This window comes from Panthera onca, chromosome A2, assembly GCF_046562875.1.
Source record: "Panthera onca isolate mPanOnc1 chromosome A2, mPanOnc1 haplotype 2, whole genome shotgun sequence".
NCBI classification, from domain to species: Eukaryota; Metazoa; Chordata; class Mammalia; order Carnivora; family Felidae; genus Panthera; species Panthera onca.
In genome coordinates this window covers 36441885-36459082 of record NC_138340.1, presented here as the reverse complement: position 1 = coordinate 36459082, position 17198 = coordinate 36441885, and the positions used below count along the sequence as shown (strand labels likewise).

Here is a 17198-nt window from a genome sequence, read left to right as displayed (position 1 = left end):
ACTAAAGTAAGTATGATGGAAAAGGCACTAGGAATTCCAGAACTTAATGATTTCCCAGTGAGTTTGCATAAGCTCCCATCCAGGCAGCTCTTTCCAGAAGCACCCATGCTTTTTTAAGTGACCCAGCCCCTCACCGCCCTCAGAGAGGCTATTCCAGAACAGCAAGTCCAAGCAGCAGTGCTGAGGCAGGGCCACAGGGGAAAATATTTGGTTCCCTGGATACAGCTGCATATGTTGGGTGAGATTTCCTCTCACAAGACTTGGTCCCTTCTGCTGGAGGCCGAGCGGAACTGAGATCCAAACGGCAGCAGTGCAAGCGGGGAGAAACTTGCCGACAGAGCATAATGATACATGCTCGGTTCTGCTTGTGAATGAAAAAGCTGGAAATGCCTTTCACCCGTGCTGTAAGGTCACGGCGGCCGCCCACGGCAGGGAGAAGAGTTCCACTGGTTTGATAGATTCCAGAAAGATAGCACCACAGCTGGTTGTGATCTGGTGATTAACAGGCAAAGGAGTTAACTCACTTGCCAAGGAGACCTTGACAGAAAGAGGGAGAAGACTCAGAAGCAGAGCAGCAGATGGAAATAAAGGGAAATTCATTCATTCCACACGTATTTATTAAGCCCCGCGATGGGCTCGGCACTGTTTCGGGAGCTAGGAGAGCAGCAGTAAATGAAACTTCCCTTCCAGTGGCAAGAGAACAGGAAAAGCAAATGGCACTGAGCATTTGAAAGGAGTGCAGTCCTTGATCAGCAGACCCTCAGCAGTGAGCTTGCGTCCTGGGGATTTGGAGAGGTATCATACTAAGGTGTAACAGGTATCTTTTTTGTTGGCCTCTGTCTGCCAGGCTAGGTGCTCTGTTGGTAGGTATCATTAGTCCCATTTTATTTATTTTTTAATACTTTATTTCTGTTTTGAGAGAGAGAGCACAAGCGGGTGAGGGGCAGAGAGAGGAGGACAGAGGATGCAGTGGGGGCTCTGTGCTGACAGGGTGACAGCAGCAAGCCTGATGTGGGCTTCGAACTCATGAACCACGAGATCATGACCGCTGAATTTCTCCAGGGTTATTCTGGTAAGTGTTTAACAAGAGGTTCTCTGGAGAAAAGGGCCCGGATGTATATATAGCATTTGCCAATTTCTGTGGTGTATATACTCTCACCTTGGCCAACCTCACGTTACCGCTGTTATCTGACTGACTGGGAAGAGGTGAACAATAGCCTGCCGCCATTAAATAGTATTGCTGCCCTACTGACTCAGTAGACATAAATAACCTCATGAGCAAAGATAATCGTAAAACACAAATAACTGGAAAATGATGAGTTTTGAGCATTTATTACCTGCATTTTTTTTTAAATAAGCTCCATGCCCAACGTGAGGCTTGAACTCATGACCCAGAGATCAAAAGTCGCATGCTCCACCAACTGAGCCAGCCAGATGCCTTTTATTACCTGTATTTTTAATGTAATTTATTTTGTTGTAAGTTTATATGCTGTAATTTTTAATATTGGGTTGTGCTTAACAACCAGCTCAAAAATGAGACTGTAGGCTCTCATGGGTTGCCATGACACAAGTCCACATCACCATTGTCTCTCCTGAAAGATTCTTTTCCCCTCATTGTATTTTTCTAGTTCTGGCTCAGAAATGGCTTATGGCTCCTTTTTCATATTTCCTTTGTCTCCTTGACCTGTGGCCTTCCACAGCTTTTTGTTTGTTTCATTTTAATCACTGAAGCCTGAGTTAACCTCAAAAAAAAAAAAAAAAAAAAAAAAAGGGCGCACCTGGGTGGCTAGTCAACCATCTGACTTTGCCTCAGGTCATGATCTCACAGTTCGTGGGTTCGAGTCCTGTGTCGGGCTCTGTGCTGACACCTTGCTCAGAGCCTGGAGCCTGCTTCAGATTCTGTGTCTCCTTCTCTCTCTGCCCCTCCTCCGTTTGCGTGCTCTCTCTCTCTCTCTCTCTCTCAAAAATAAAGAAATGTAAAAAAAAAAAAATTTTTTTTTTTTTTAAGAAGACTTAATCCCGTTGAAAATGCAAGCTGCACCAAGTGACCAAGAATTTTCTTCACTAAATGTTAGAAGCCTGTGGGTTGAGAAGGGAGCGTTTTTTCCATGATGGTAAAATGAGTCCTGGACATTATGAGTAAGACATTTTCTATATTGTCCAGCACGTGCTTGACTTTTCTGTTTTCGCAATTTGGTGATGCTTTTCTAAATTCCCTACCCAAATGTGACTTTTCTACCAACCCAGCTAGTGCTCTGGAACCTAATACAATCCGTCTGTATTATTTATAAACTTCCCAAGGACTGATTTCAGCCTCTACTTGTACATGGACCACAAAGAACAAAGAGACTTTGAAAAGCATAAACCAGAGACATTCTAACAGGGGTTGGTGAAAAATGGAAGCGAGAAAGCTCCGACAATGAAAGTGTACTCCAAAACAAATGGAAAGTTGGTTTTGGTTTTCTAATTAATTTTTGTGCAGCTTTAGGTTTCCTGGGCAATAGATGTGATTTATGTGCTCTGTGGATGGCATACATTCGGCCCAGATTTCCGAATGGGCTGTACAGTGAATAAACGGTACCTAGAATATCTTTCAATTGCCAAGTGCTGCAGTTTATTTTTAAAATCCCTTCACCCGAGCTGTGCTTGTCTTAACTTTTAAGTTTTTGAAAGACGCAGTACTTTCGCTCATTCCTACAGGCTGTTTTTCACGGGAGAAGAGAAAACTGACAGTTGGCAAAGCAGAAAGTTTCCAAACCACAGGGTGTCTGCTCCTTGCATAATCACCAAAGCCAAAATTTCCATTTTCTACAAGTTGATGGGAGAACTTCACTTCTGGTCGAACCTGAACTGCAGACAAAAGCTAAAATCCCCCACCCCAGCCCCTGGGCTGTGCTCTTGGCTTTTCTTGGTTACACTTGGTGACTTTTCCTGTTTACAATGTCCGTGTCCTCCCGTTTTTTCTTTTCTTTTTCGACTCGATACTGTACCATGACTTCTAAAAATACAGCCTAACAACTGGTTTTAAGTAAAGAGGATGTTTCTTTCTGGAAAGGAATGGCGGGTGTATCCTGCATGGTTTTCTGAAAATAAACATTTGACGGTCTCTCATCGGTGCCTAACCTGAGTTTCTCACTGGAAAAGCGCAGAGTATTTCTAAAGAGAATCCTGCTTTTCATTGCAGCTTCGCCCATGACAGTATGTCACCTGTTTCCCCCACTTGCTGTTGGGTGAGCTCTTAGTTGAGTTTGCCTCAGGCCTTTAGTAGCTAGGGAGCATGGGGAAGTTGTTCTCAACTTCTTGGGGTCTACTCCTTTGGTGTGAAACGGAGGGCCAAAAATACCTGCTTCACAAGGTGGCTGTAAGAATTCAGAGCATGTCATGGATGTCAAAGCACATGACTCAGACCTAACACTCACTTCCATTTCGTGTGGGTTGAGAACAAAAGCAGCCGGTCAGGCCCAAGACACCCCCTGGTCACAATCAGATAAGAAGCAAGGTTTATAAGTGTTTCCCCAGCTTTGGGTACCAGGGCAGCTAAAAATGGCAGTTTTGAGTTAGTCCGTTGGTTATATCTGAGAAATCAGAATGGCATTAATCTTCAGCTCTGGGTCGACCACTCTCTCCAGGGTTTAACTGGTAGATTGATTTTCAACTCAAATCTGACAGCTTGGCCTCTTAATAATCCAGGAGAACTTTTTCCTTGAGAAAAATAATTGTTTAAACAACTTAAAATAACCACTTACAGTTAACATAATAGCACGCAGCAGCTTACAAATCATTTCCACTAGTCATAGTACTCGGTGCACTAGAGTAAGAGTAAAGCTGATAATGCACTCCAGGCACTTAGCACAGACTCTAACACCTAATCTATAACCAATAAATAGAGCGTGTTACTGGTGATAGGATTATCATCTGTACTTTTGAGGTAGATTTGAGGTTCAACCTGTATTAATACAAGAGACAAACAAAGCTAAGTAAGATTGATTCTTATCATTCTCATTTCACAGGGGCAGAAACTGAGATTTAGAGAGATACCATGATATTGATGCCCTACTCTTAGTTAAATGGCAGAGCTGGGACACAATCCAGACCTCCTGATTCTAAATCCTGGCGTACCTCGCAGACACCAGGCTGGGGGCTCCTGATGACCTTCAGCTCCAGATATAATACGTAGTTTTGTTTCTTTCCTTTCTTTCTTCCTTTGAAAGTTGGGCTTTCTTTTCGCCAGCCTTAAGAGATCAGGCTATAATCTGATAAGCGATTGTCTTTTATGAGACTGCCCTCCCCAGAGACTGTCTGCTAAAGCTGACCAAAATTCCTTGCCAGGTTTATGCTGGAGCTGCAGAAAATGGCTGTTCCCTGACCAGCCTTCCTGGTTTGCTTTTCTTCAGCCTCTGCCTGAAAGGAGTTTGCAGTTGAATGCTAATGTTCGGAAAACAGTGTTATCCCTTCCATCTGTAGTGGGTGCCTCTTGTCAAGAACAGTGGTCCAATATAAATTCTGTCTATCAATTTCCTAATTTCTCACACTTCCAGGGTAAGATACGGGTTGTACAGATGCTCAGAACTTAATTCCGTTGCTAGTTGAGCTATTTCAGAGCCCTTACAATAGTCTGAAAATATTTGTTTAATTGTTAATAATTTCTTTTCTTCTCCTTATGTCTAGAACAGTTGTTCTCAACCAGGAATGACTCCCCCACCCCCACCCCCAGGAGACATTTGGCAATGTCTGGAGATATATTTGGTGGCCACAAGCAGGGTGGAGGTGTTACTGACATCTGGTGGGTAGAGGCCAGGGATGTTGCTAGACATCCTACAATACACAAGACGGCCCTCATAGAATTATGATGTCTATTCCTACCCAGAGCAGTGCTTATACTTTGAAAGTCCTCAATAAATATTAGTCGAGCAAATGAATGAAAACCTGTTTCAGACCTACACTATGTTAATGGCATTGTTTTCTAGACTGCATCTTAAGCCCAAAGTGTTGTGGAGTCAGACCCAAATAAATGATAAATGTCATTGATAAATGTCATCCTGTGCCCAGAGCGTTCACATAAGCATGACAGAGCCAGCAGCCCAAGCAGGGGGAGCAGGGGGGATGAAGTCCATCCTGATGTTCAGTGAAAATCAATAACAAACATATAGACCCTGTTTTTAGCACTTGCCCATATTTTTTTTTTTCAGTGCAGGGCCAGGTGGTAGCAAAGGAATAGTGATTGCAAAAGCCTTGTGCCTCTTCTGGCCTTGGTGCCACATAGTGACCTGAGCCCAGAAACTCTGGTTTGGTGAGTCTAAATGCGGCTTTTCCAAAACAGTGTTTTACTTGGTGGTCAAGATGATATGTTAAATGCCTCAGCTATGTCTTTTAACATATAAGGCCTATTAGATGGGAAATACCTTACAGCAGAAGTAATATAGCAGTGAAGGCCACAGATTCTGCAGTCAGAATGCCTGTGTTTCTACCTTTCTGAGACTCCTCCCATCTCTGTGCCTTTGTGGAGTTGGAGTCAGTCATTTACCTTCTCGGAGCCTCGATTTTTCTCATCCACAAAATGAAGCTAGTGTTGGAATCTGCCTCACAGGCTTGTTATGAAATGAATTTAGGGGCACGTGGCAGGTTCAGTCAGTGGAGCATGTACTTGTTAATCTTGGATCGTGAGTTCAAACCCCACATTGGGAGTTGAGATTACTAAAAATAATTTAATAAGATGAAATAAAATAAAATAAAAACATAATTGAAAATGAATTTAAACAGCCCATGTAAATAAAGGAAAGGGCTCGGATTAGTGCCAGGCACGCGGTCAATGGCCATTAATTATTGTTAACATTTTTCCTAAGTCCGATCACTCAGTTACCCAGTTTTGTCTTTGGAAAACGGAATTCTCCGCTTCTTTATCATTCTCATCACCCAGCCAATTTTCCTTTCTCCCTTTGCTGCTTTTATGCCACCTGCCCCTCTCTCTCTCACTGCCTCCCTTTTGCCCTCTACTCCCAGTGAACCTACAAGACACACAGGAGTCCTGCTCCTAGGCAACTAAGGGAACCTGAGATTCCACCCCAGTTCATAGTAACATGACCCAAGACAAGTTACCTAACCTCTCTGCACTTCACTTTTGTCATCTACAAAACCTAAATTGTAAAACTCTTCACCTCCTAGGAATGTAAGTAGCATGAGAGGAGAAACTTGCACGTGCACTTACATGACATAGTAAGTGATTATAGAAGCTAGGAGAGTCGTTCGTTGAGATTGGTAAAAGAGGTTCCCAATGATTGCACATTGGGAGGGTAAGCACCATCTTGAAAGAACTCGAAGGAAAATCACAGCTGACTCGGTATGGAGACATCTGTGTCAGTCTAGGCCATTCTCTGAACGGGAGTGTCAATAGCTCATATTCAGTCAACACCCAGAGATGATATAAAGGAGCCCCTGTTCAGCTAGGATTGACATCATTTGGGCGAAATATAAAACTCCGTCCACTCAATAGATCCCAAAGTAAGAATGTCCTAGATACACCCTTCTACCTCTCTCCAGTTCTTCCAGAATATCTCATCTGATGAAGAGTTTAATAGCACACCTTGTTTTCAGGGTAGAAAGCTTGTTTGTTATGTAGAGAGTCTGTCTGGGCCAAGGCTTGGGAGGTGTTTCGGAACATCCTCACTTTACATTATGCTATGCAAATTTAAATCATTTGTGAACTTATTATTAACTGTGTCTATGTTCTGAGCAGTAAAGGCGTTCCTTCACTCAGGTATTTGTTGACCACATTCTTACCCTGTGCCAGACACTGTTCTAGGCCCTGGGGATACAGTAGTGAACAAATCTATCAAGGTCTCTGCCATGAAATTTAACATTCTGATGGTGAAAGATAAGGACAGAGGGATGCCTGGGTGGCTAAGTGGGTTAAGCATTCAACTCTTGATTTTGGCTCAGGTCATGATCTCATAGTTCTTGAGTTTGAGCCCCACATCAGGCTCCTTGCTGACAGTGCCGAGATTCTCTGGGATTCTCTGTCTCCCTCTCTCTCTGTCCCTCCCCCACACTCTCTCTGTCTCTCTCAAAATAAATAAATAAGCTTTAAAAAAAAAAAAGAAAGATGACAGAAAAACAAAAAACTAACAAAAAGTATTAGCTATAAGGAAAATAAAGCAGCATGATATGAGAGAGTATCCAGTCTCCACTTTATTCTGAGGACAGTCCTCTTAGAAACAGTGGCTTCTGATTTAAGATCTGAAAGATGTGAAAGGACCTAATCATGCAATAACCCAGGGAAGGGCATTCCAGAGGGAACAGCAAATGCAAAATTTCAAAGGAGGAACAACCTTTATTTTGAAAACGAAAAGAAGGCCAGTGTGGATGGTATGTTAGTACAAAGGCAGATGGCTTGGAAATAAAATTAGAGAGGGTAAGGGGTTGGTTGTGTGAACATTGTTGACAAGGTAAGGAGTTTGGGCAATTTTAAGCAAGAAAGTGAAGGGATTTCATCTGTATTTAAGAGGCATAGCCATGTGGAGTTTGGATCCTTACAGGACTCAAATAAAAGCATGGAGCCTGGTTAGACAGCCGGTTTTGCACATATCCAGGCAAGGGATGATGGCGAATTAGACTTCGGATGGGTCACCCCGCAAAAAATCCTGAGGAGTCATTTTTATGGGGTAGACTCTCTCATGCTAGGCTTTCAGAAAAGGTCAAAAGAACAAGAGAGAAGAAGAAAGAAAAAAAGAAAGCAGCTTGCCGCTTCCCTCACCAAGCTTTCGTATTTCCTTGTTCCAAAGAACCACTAGTGCAAAACCCAAGCAGGGCTGAGGTTCTGGTCTTTTTCTGTAGTTGTGATTTCCTCTTACTTTATGAGCTGACCCTGGTTGTTATGAATGGTCCCACACTGCCCTATCTGGACTCGCCTTTGGATTTCTTACCAAGTCTTCCTCCTCTCTTCTCTCCTAAATCAGGTCGTGGTATTGGGGGCTGGGGGTGGGGCGTTTTCACACAGACTTGAACCCCACTGTGGGCTACAGGTCAGGGCCTCAGGGCACACCCCGAAGCCAGAGGTCTGGCCTGTGCCCAATTCTCACTTCCCTCTGCTCTTCCTCATTTGACCGGTGACCAGATGGACAAGGTCCTTCCACCAGCACCCAGCGCTTAGCATCAGAGGACCCGCTCCACCAACTGGGGAGCAAACACAGGGCAGCCACAGACTGAGGTGGGAGTTTTAATCCAATATGTACAATTTTTAATCTTCATCTTCCTGGGGTTGAATGGAGGAGGAAGTGGCAGGAAGGGTCTCAAGTCTGTGGGTGGTAAGTGAAACTTTCCAAACAGATGATTTTTTAATGTTTTTATTCCACGTGAGGAGGGGTGCCACTGGGGAGGGGGTCAAGCCTGAAAATGTTCGGATGGTGTCTGTGGAGTTCAAAAGTGATTCTGGGGGCGCCTGGGTGGCTCCATCAGTTAAGTGTCCGACTCTTGGTTTCAGCTCAGGTCATGATCTCACAGTTCATGAGTTTGAGCCCCGCATCAGGCTCTGTGCTGATAGTGTGGAAACTGCTTAGGATTTCCTGTCTCTCTCTCTCTCTCTCTCTCTCTCTCAAATAGATAAATAAACTTAAAAGAAAAAAGAAAAATGTTTAGGGGCACCTGGGTGGCTCAGTCAGTTACGCATCTGGCTCTTGATTTCAGCTTAAATCATGATCTCAGGGTTCAGGGTTCATGGGATCGAGCCCCTCACTGGGCTCCTCTCTGACAGCACAAAGCCTGCTTGGGACTCTCTTTCTCCCTCTCTCTGTCTCCCCCTGCCCCCCACCCCCACTCATGCTCTCCATCTCTCTCTAAATTAAAAAATAAAAATTTTTTGATGGGAGAATAAATGAATTATAGGAAGGTTTATTAGCTATTTGTTAAATTTTAGGCAAATAAGGAGTATAATAATTGTCTTTGTCGAAGTGGTTTATTTCATTCTCAGGGGTATCAGATTGAAAGCTACCAAGACATTGCTTATGAGGCTCAGAAAGGTTAAGTATCTTCTCCAAGGTAACACAGCTAGTAAGAGATAAAATATGATTTTGAGCCCAAGTCTGGCTTAGAATGCTTATGCAACTTACATCATTTTTCAGGCCTTGGTTTCCTGGTACTTAAATTGAGGATGTCCCCCAAAACAAAACAATACAAAACAAAATGAGGATGCCCCTTTCATAGGCTTGCATAGTAGTTGAAATACTATATGTTAATGAAGGTCAAGTGTCAGGCAGTTGGCCTGGTGCACAGCAGGCCCTCATTTGACATTGTTTTGTCTCTTCCCTGGTACCATGTGAACTTAAATAGGGGTTTGCTTATTCTCATGACAGGACTCCTAGGAACCTGGCAGATAATAAATTTTGGGGAGGCAGAGACCACAAACCCCATCGAAAGAGGGAACTGCTCTGCCCTACCCTGGCCAAATGTTGCCCAGCCCAGTGTTTCCAGATCATACCATCTACATTTTTCTTAAGTGGCATCTTCTGATTTCTAATGTCATCAACTAAAATGTATTCATAAGCATTGTTCTGACAAAAAAAAAAAAAATACATCCACAACTTTTCAACCTCTGATTTAAGCAAGTGACAAGGGCAGGCCTCTCTATTGCTTAGAGGTGATCGAAGCAGTACTCTGGCCTCCCCGAGGAGGCATCCTCCCACAGAGGAAAGGGCTCGGTGAATACTGAACACGGATGTGCCAGTGTGGGCATAAAACTCTAGCATTTTTTCCCCTCCGGTTCATCTGCATTGCCCTTTTCCAGCTTGTCTTGTGTGGCAACTTGTCCCTTCACCTACTGAGATGTTTGTTCATTCCCCAACCCCCCAATGTCAGCCTTTCTCTTGGCTGTTGTATTTGTTGATCAGTGATTATGAGTAGATGACTTTTCTATATTAATGATATCATGTGGGGAGTCCATCCTTTGGAAACCTTTTGTTCTGATTTAGGTATAGATACCTGTGGTATCTTACAAAGATGCTTTTAGTTGCAAGAAGCAGAATCTGACTCAAGTTAGTTTCAATAAGAAAGAAGAAGTGGATTTATTAAAAGAATACAGAGGTGTTTCATGGAACTCAAGAACAAGAATTCACCCGAACCGGACGAAGTGACTACAAGTGACTAGAAAGACATTAGGAACCCAGACAGCAACTCTCTCGAGCTTTCCCCTTCAGATTGCGTGATTTCTCTTGCCCCTGTCCAGCTGCTTGTCTCCTTCATTCTCTCTGCAGATTGCTTTCTTTTCTGTCCACACACCACAGCCCCTACAGCAACTACTTTCTCATCCTCTCCGACCCAATTCCAGATTCTCTGGACTGAGGCTCTGATTGGCCCAGCTTGAGTCAGGTGTCTGTTCCCTGGTCCAATCAGCTGAAGTCTGAAGCTGAAGGGCTAGGACCAAGTTGTACAAACATGGCCACCACTGACTGTGATTGTCACGAGATGGGCAGACATGCACACACACACAAATACATTTACTGTTTAATTCTCTAGGATAGAATTATGTGTTGACAAAAGGAAAATTGACAAAATTGACAAAAATTGAAAATAGTCTGAGCAAAGTATGATGGAAAGGAAAAAAAAGATGCTTTTTTAAAATCAGGAAATAAAATTCATTTGGATTATGCGATAACAGAGTAACTTGAAATATTGTACGAGTTTGACATACTCCTTAATGGATTCATGTTGTATCAGTTGATCTTTTGAGCATTTGATTTTCTCTTTCCATAGTACATGTTTTTGGGGTTTGTTTGTGTGGGTTTTACAAAAGAAGTAAAGTGATTTGAACTGACGTATTTCTTTCTTTCTTCCCATTGTATAGGAGAGTATTTAAAAAGATGACTTTTTTTGTTGTTGTTCAGTTAGGCCTTATTTTAAATCTTGCTCTGGTTTTTTTCTCACTCAGGTAATGTCCAATACAACAATATTCAAAGCAAGCCATTTACTCTGAATTTTTTGAAAATATGTATATATCTATATCTGAACATACATGTAAAAACAGTCTGTATGGATTATCCTCAAATAGACAGGGTGGTGATTTCTACAGGTAAAATGATTTGTGGAGTGTGAGTTAGTGAAGGGGGATCTTTGTATTCTATGTATTGTTTAAATATTTGACAAAGACTATTTCCCAGTATTGCAATTATAAGTGACAATAAATATAATTGGAAATTTATGCTGATGGATATTGTTCTTAACTATGTATCTTCAGTGTTCGTAATTGTTCTTAATTATGGTAGTGATATACTATAAAGGGGACAGACGTTTCAGAGATGGAGACTTTCAGTTTTAACTGTAATGTCATCTTTTCCTTTACAATTATGCATGTATTCTATTTATTAAAATACATCAATGAATATAGGAATTTTCATTTGAAAAACAAAATATTGATTCAATGATAAATGGAGTAGTTTCCTCTAGGAAAGAAACGAACTTTTCATAGTATAATCTTGTATACACTATATAGACATTATTTTTTCAATATATTGGGTTGTCTTTGCTTTTCATTCTTTTTTACATCCAAGAGTAAATTAATTAATTGATCGGTTGACTAATCCAACAGCTAATGCCGCCTCATAAGTCTGTTTGTGATCGAGGCTGTTGATTGACTCAACTGAATGCATTTTTAGGCTGAACACATCACATGTAAAACAAACTATAAATCGAGGTCAAGGGGTTGCTTGCCAGCCACAGCACTGATGCCACTCTTGCTATCTTGTCCCCACAGATGACAGAGGGCAGGCACTGCCAGGTGCACCTCCTGGATGATAGGAGGCTGGAGCTGCTGGTTCAGGTAGGTGTTGCCCATGAAGAGACAGCCCATACTGACTGGTTCCTTCCGTGAGCCTCATGGCCTCTGTTCAGGCTACTCACTTATCTGTGCCAATGACTTGGGATTGTTTGAGGGGCAAAAGGACAGCTGCTAAGTCAGAAGACTTGGTCTACCTGTGAGAATAATTATATCCTGGGGATGTGGATTGGAGACCCTTGGGTTCTAATCTCAGCTCTGACCGTCAGTGGCTGTGTGACCCCCAGGAAGTAGCTTTACTTCTCTGAACCTCTTGTGGGTAAACGGAGCACTGTAATCTTTCTCTGAAAGGGTTATTGTCAGCTGCAAATCTGCATCCTGCCACTTTGCTGCCACACGGCAGTGTCCAGGTTAAATACCCCACTTGATCAGCTGTGCACCGGGATTGAGACTCCTTACTTTCCCTCAAAGAATTATGGCTAAAATCAAGCTAGATTACATATGAGAATGAAATCTTTTTGTAATATATATGGAGTATATGAGTGGTGGTATTTTAATTGTTGATCCTTCTCTCTTCATTTACTCAACACTGTGGACCAAGGACCTAAAAAGAAATTGTGGAAATTCCCTCTGATAGCCACACTGTAGCTATAGCCAGAACTCTCTCCTTTGACCGAACCTAAATTCTTCTCCATTCTGTGGCTCATTTCTCACCCACTATGCATAGGCCTCAATTAGAATAAAAATAGTCAACACTGTTTAGCCAGAGTGGACCTTTTAGTCCAGATTTCTGCCTGTTTCTTTCTTTCTTCTTTCTTTTTTTTTTTTTTTAATCATGACCGTTCTTTCTTCCCCAGCAGCAAACATCCAACTCTGAAACCACCACAATGAGCCCTAAACTGTTTGGCTCTAAGTTCAGAAAGAGTCTATGTAGATGCCCTCTTGCATATCACCCTTTTCTTCCCTTGTTCCTGCAAATCAGGCGTCTGCTATCACCCGGGATGTTCCCCCAATTCCAAAACATGCATTTTGCCACCAGGCCCAGTGCTTCTCAAAAGTTCATAGATTAGATCCTTCTTCTAAGTGTTTAGCAAACACTGGTGACAATCGTATATACAATGGGTAAGATCACTCCATCTCAAGAGAGAGAGATGAAAAGCTTAGGCTTTGGAATCAGACAGAACTGGGTTCAATTCCCTGCCCTTACTGACTGTAACATCAGTCCAAGTGCTTAGTTTTTCTTGACTTTAGCCCCCTCATCTATAAAAGGGCAATAAGAACCCCTATCTCATAGGCTCATCCTAAGCACAAAGTGAGATAATGGATAGAAGGAGTTTGGGACAATAAATGGTAACGAGTAGTAGAGTCATAGTTTTATCTCTGATCCCACAGCCTTGGGTCTCCAGCCTCTTCAACTGGCACCCGGCAAGCAAGATTATTCCTACAGTCCACGTAGTGAGGTGTTCGATATTCTTTGTCTTGGTCACTAGCACCATAGTGCCTATAAAAGAGTATTTTTTCAGGAGCACCTGGGTGGCTCAGTTGGTTAAGCATTCAACTCTTGATTTTGGCTCAGTTCATGATCTCACGTTTTGTAGGATTGAACCCCATGGCAGGCTCTGTGCTATGGGACTCTCTCTCTCTCTCTCTCTCTCTCCCTCCCTCCCTCCCTCTCTGCCCCTCCACTGGTGGTGCACCCATGCTCTCTTTCCCTCAAAAATAAATAAAAATAAACATTCAAAATGACTTTTAAAAAAAGTATTTTTCCAAAACATCATCATGTTAGTAAATACATTGTCCCCTGAGAGGAAAAAGTAAATTACTGGACTGAATTGCAAATACGTGAAACTGACGATCTCATTGATGTTTCTATTACCATTTCTCCCCGTTCCCAATCTCTTGGAGAATGGTCTATAGTAGATTAACCTAGGCAGCCAAAGGGGGCAGATATTTAAAAACAAACAAACAAAAGCTGCTTTGAACTATTTGGGGCAGAGAAGGGTGGTAGCAAAAAGAGAGTGAGGCAACGAAATTGCTTTTCTGATAACATTTTATTTTGACAGCCCAAACTTTTATCAAGAGAATTGCTGGACCTTGTGGCTTCACATTTCAACCTGAAAGAAAAGGAGTACTTTGGAATAACATTTACGGACGACACGTAAGTCTTTTAGTAACGTTCATTTCTTTCCCTTTCATCTGGACTACCTACTCACTGTCATTCACAATTAGCAAAAAATTGCTGGAAATGCCCCAAGAATTAGAATATGCCCTGCTTAGTTAAAGATTGTTTAATAAAGGATTTCTCTCCTAGGACTACTAGTGGAAAGGGAGAAAAAAGGGAATATTGATCATTTTTAAACACGAAAATATTGCCCTAAGTGTTTTAGAAATTTGTTTTGTAATGAGGTTGTTATTGTTGCTGGTACATCTGCACATATTTTTTAATGTAGATGTGTATGATTGATATAAACACTAGATTTTTGGGGTGTGTGGGTGGCTCAATCATTGGGCATCTGACTCTTTTGACTTCTGCTCAAGTCATAATCTCACAGTTTGCAACATCAGCTGTGCGTAGGGCTCTGCATGAGCCTGCTTGGGATTCTCTTTCTCCCTCTCTCTCCACCCCTTCTGCTCATGCTCCATCTCTCTCTCTCTCTCTCTCAAAATAATAACCATAAATTTTTTTTAAAAAAAGAAATACTAGATTGTTATTCACTCATATATTGAAATGAGAATTAACGTCTTGGGTATTGATGGCAAGAAAGTTTAAAGGCAGATGTGTGGCCCACCTGGAAAATACTGTAGAGTTTTAATACAGAATAAACTTCTCCAGTTCTACTTAGGTCCATTTTATGTCACCTCTTCACTATCTTTTTTTCTTTTACCTTAATTTTTTATGTTAACTTGGACATTGTATATATTTATCAATAATTTAAATGCTTTCTGAAATTAGACCTATATATAACAATAAAATCATAAGAATTTGGGGGCACCTGAGTGGCTCAGTCAGCTAAGCATCTGACTTTTTGGCTCGGGACATGATCTCACGGTTGCTGGGTTCAAGCCCAGCATCAGGCTGTGTGCTGACAGCTTAGAGCCGGGAGCCTACTTCAGATTCTGTCTCTCTCTCTCTCTCTCTCTCTCTCTGCCCCTCCCCACTCGTGTTCTTTCTCTCTCTCAAAAATAAAGAAACATTCAACATCTATAATGCCATTTTAAAAGTGTATATGGATGAAAAGATTGCTTAGGCTTCAAAGACAAAATTTGTTGCATTTTGCTGGAAGTCATTTTTGTCAGGAAATAAATAAATAAATACTATAGTACAAATAAATAAATAAATAAACATTAAAAAAAAAAAACAAATATAAAATTCAAGAAAATGCCTTCCAGGCACAGAATATATTGGCCTACCAGTGAGCATTCTTCTTGTACTCTCCAAGTTCAAATGTTTCTTCAGTTCTTTAGTTTAACCAGGCAGAAAATAATCACAAGAAGGGGTTACTTTTTTTTAATATCTTGCTTCTGATTATTTCCAGCCTAGGTGGGCCACTAGCCTAGGACCTCCCCACCCGCAACAACCCCGTACCCCCCGCAGGAAATGCCGTCAGGCTCAGGACTTGGGCTGGACAACACCAGGCAATCACTTGCTGGGAGACACAAAAACCTGAAAACTTTGATCCCAGGCCCAGGATGCTTCCTGAATAGGGTTCCACAAACGAGAAAGAAAGTAAACTAGACATCACTCACCTCACTCAGAATCACAAAATTATCAGTTCACGCAACAACTATTTGAGACCCTGTATGATCAGTCCTCTGCTGGGTGAAATAGGAAGGGCAGATAAACCTCTAACCACAAGCTCTTCACTGGAAAGACAAGGCTAGTTCATGTGAATCAGTGATTAGACGCATGCACAAAAAACACACACACACACACACACACAGGTTGTAAGTGATTGTGAATGCAACAATAGCAAATAGAATATGGCGAAATCCTAAAATACATAATGGCTAAGTTATATGGTTAAACTGTAAGTGCTGTAACCCCTAATTTAGAGAGGTCGCATAGAATAGAGACAAAAAGCATGAATATTGGAATAACTTATTCATTCAACAAATATTTCTTGAGTGCTTACCAATTGCCAGCCATTGTCCTATTTCCAGAGATTCAGCTGTGCACAGCAGAGACAAGGTGCTTGCTTTCCTGGAGCTTATATTGCAACGGTGTGGTCTAGCAGAACAAACACATAGATCAGTGAGAAATCACTAGAAACAATACGTGCTTGGAAGAACATGATCAAGGCCATGATCAAGAAAGGTGGGGGGGGGGGCAGTTTTAGATTGGTGGACAAGGAACACTTCTAGGAGGTGACATGTAATAAAAAGCAAGAACCAGTTCTGCAAAAGTTGGAAGGCATTCCAGACAAAAGCCACTGTGAAAGCCTTGAGGTAAGACTGAGCTAGATTTTTTTTTGGGGGGGGGGGGGGGGGTGGTTATTTTGTAGTTTTGAGAAAGAAAAAAAAATCCACTGTGACTAGAATATAGAGAGTAAGGAGGAAAGTGGTGCAAGTTAAAGGTTGAAAGGGAGGCAAGGAGTAGATGCTTTAGAATTGTGGTAGCTATGTGATTTTAGGCCAGTTACTTAACATCTCTGACCCTCTGCTTTTCTCATCAGTACATCGGGCATAATAATAGTACCTATATAATAAGGACTATATAGGACATGTGTAAAGGGTACTAGTATGATGTACTGTTAAGTCAGGTCAGGCGTGCACAGGCACCCACTAAAAGGAAGCTGTCATGCTATTTTTGGTACTGGCAGTAAGTTCAGTGTCCAGAAAGGGCTAAAGGAGGACTTGAGTGAATTCACACAAGAGGATGACTACAGGGGTACCTGGGTAACTCAGTCGGTTGGGCATCTGACTCTTGATTTTGGCTCAGGTCATGATCTCATGGTTCGTGGGTTCAAGCACCACATCAGGCTCCATGCTGACAGTTCAGTGCCTGCTTGGGATTCTCTCTCTCACCGTCCCTCCCCCACTTGCAGGCTCTCTCTCTCTCTCTCAAAATAAATAAATACATAATTTTTTTTAAAAAAGAGGGTAATTACCAATGGACAGTGCAAGGCAAGTAGACTTGGGGTAGAGGGGAGAGGAATGGGAGATGACATTCCAGGGAAGACTTATTCTATGGGCCAGTGCATGAGCATGGTAATGTATATGATTACATCGTGGAGCAAGATACAAGATGGACAAGATCATAGGTGAGTGAGCCCTGCGTGTCACATAGATCCTAGGCCACTGCAGGATGTTATGCCCAGGAGTTACATAATTCATGACTGGTGTTGCAAGTTCCCCAGGCTACAGTGTTCATGGTGGGCTGGAAAAGGGGGTCCTGGCTACATGGATGTCTTCTGGGAAAGCTCCCAGTTCAGGTGAGCAT

The 17198-nt window shown here is 42.1% G+C and overlaps 1 protein-coding gene across 10 annotated transcripts in view; it reads left to right on the top strand.

The window, feature by feature from the left end:
* The window catches only part of FRMD4B (FERM domain containing 4B), a 321761-nt gene that overhangs the window by 187999 nt on the left and 116564 nt on the right, over window positions 1-17198 (top strand). For 9 of the 10 annotated variants that reach the window (XM_078442828.2, XM_078442821.2, XM_078442822.2 and 6 more), the window contains 2 exons: window positions 11738-11803; window positions 13822-13916. In XM_078442828.2, coding sequence (XP_078298954.1) covers window positions 11738-11803; window positions 13822-13916 — 161 coding nt within the window. Of the gene's footprint in view, window positions 1-8179; window positions 8204-11737; window positions 11804-13821; window positions 13917-17198 lie in introns of those variants that run through there. The other variant, XM_078442827.2, reaches the window with a different exon arrangement.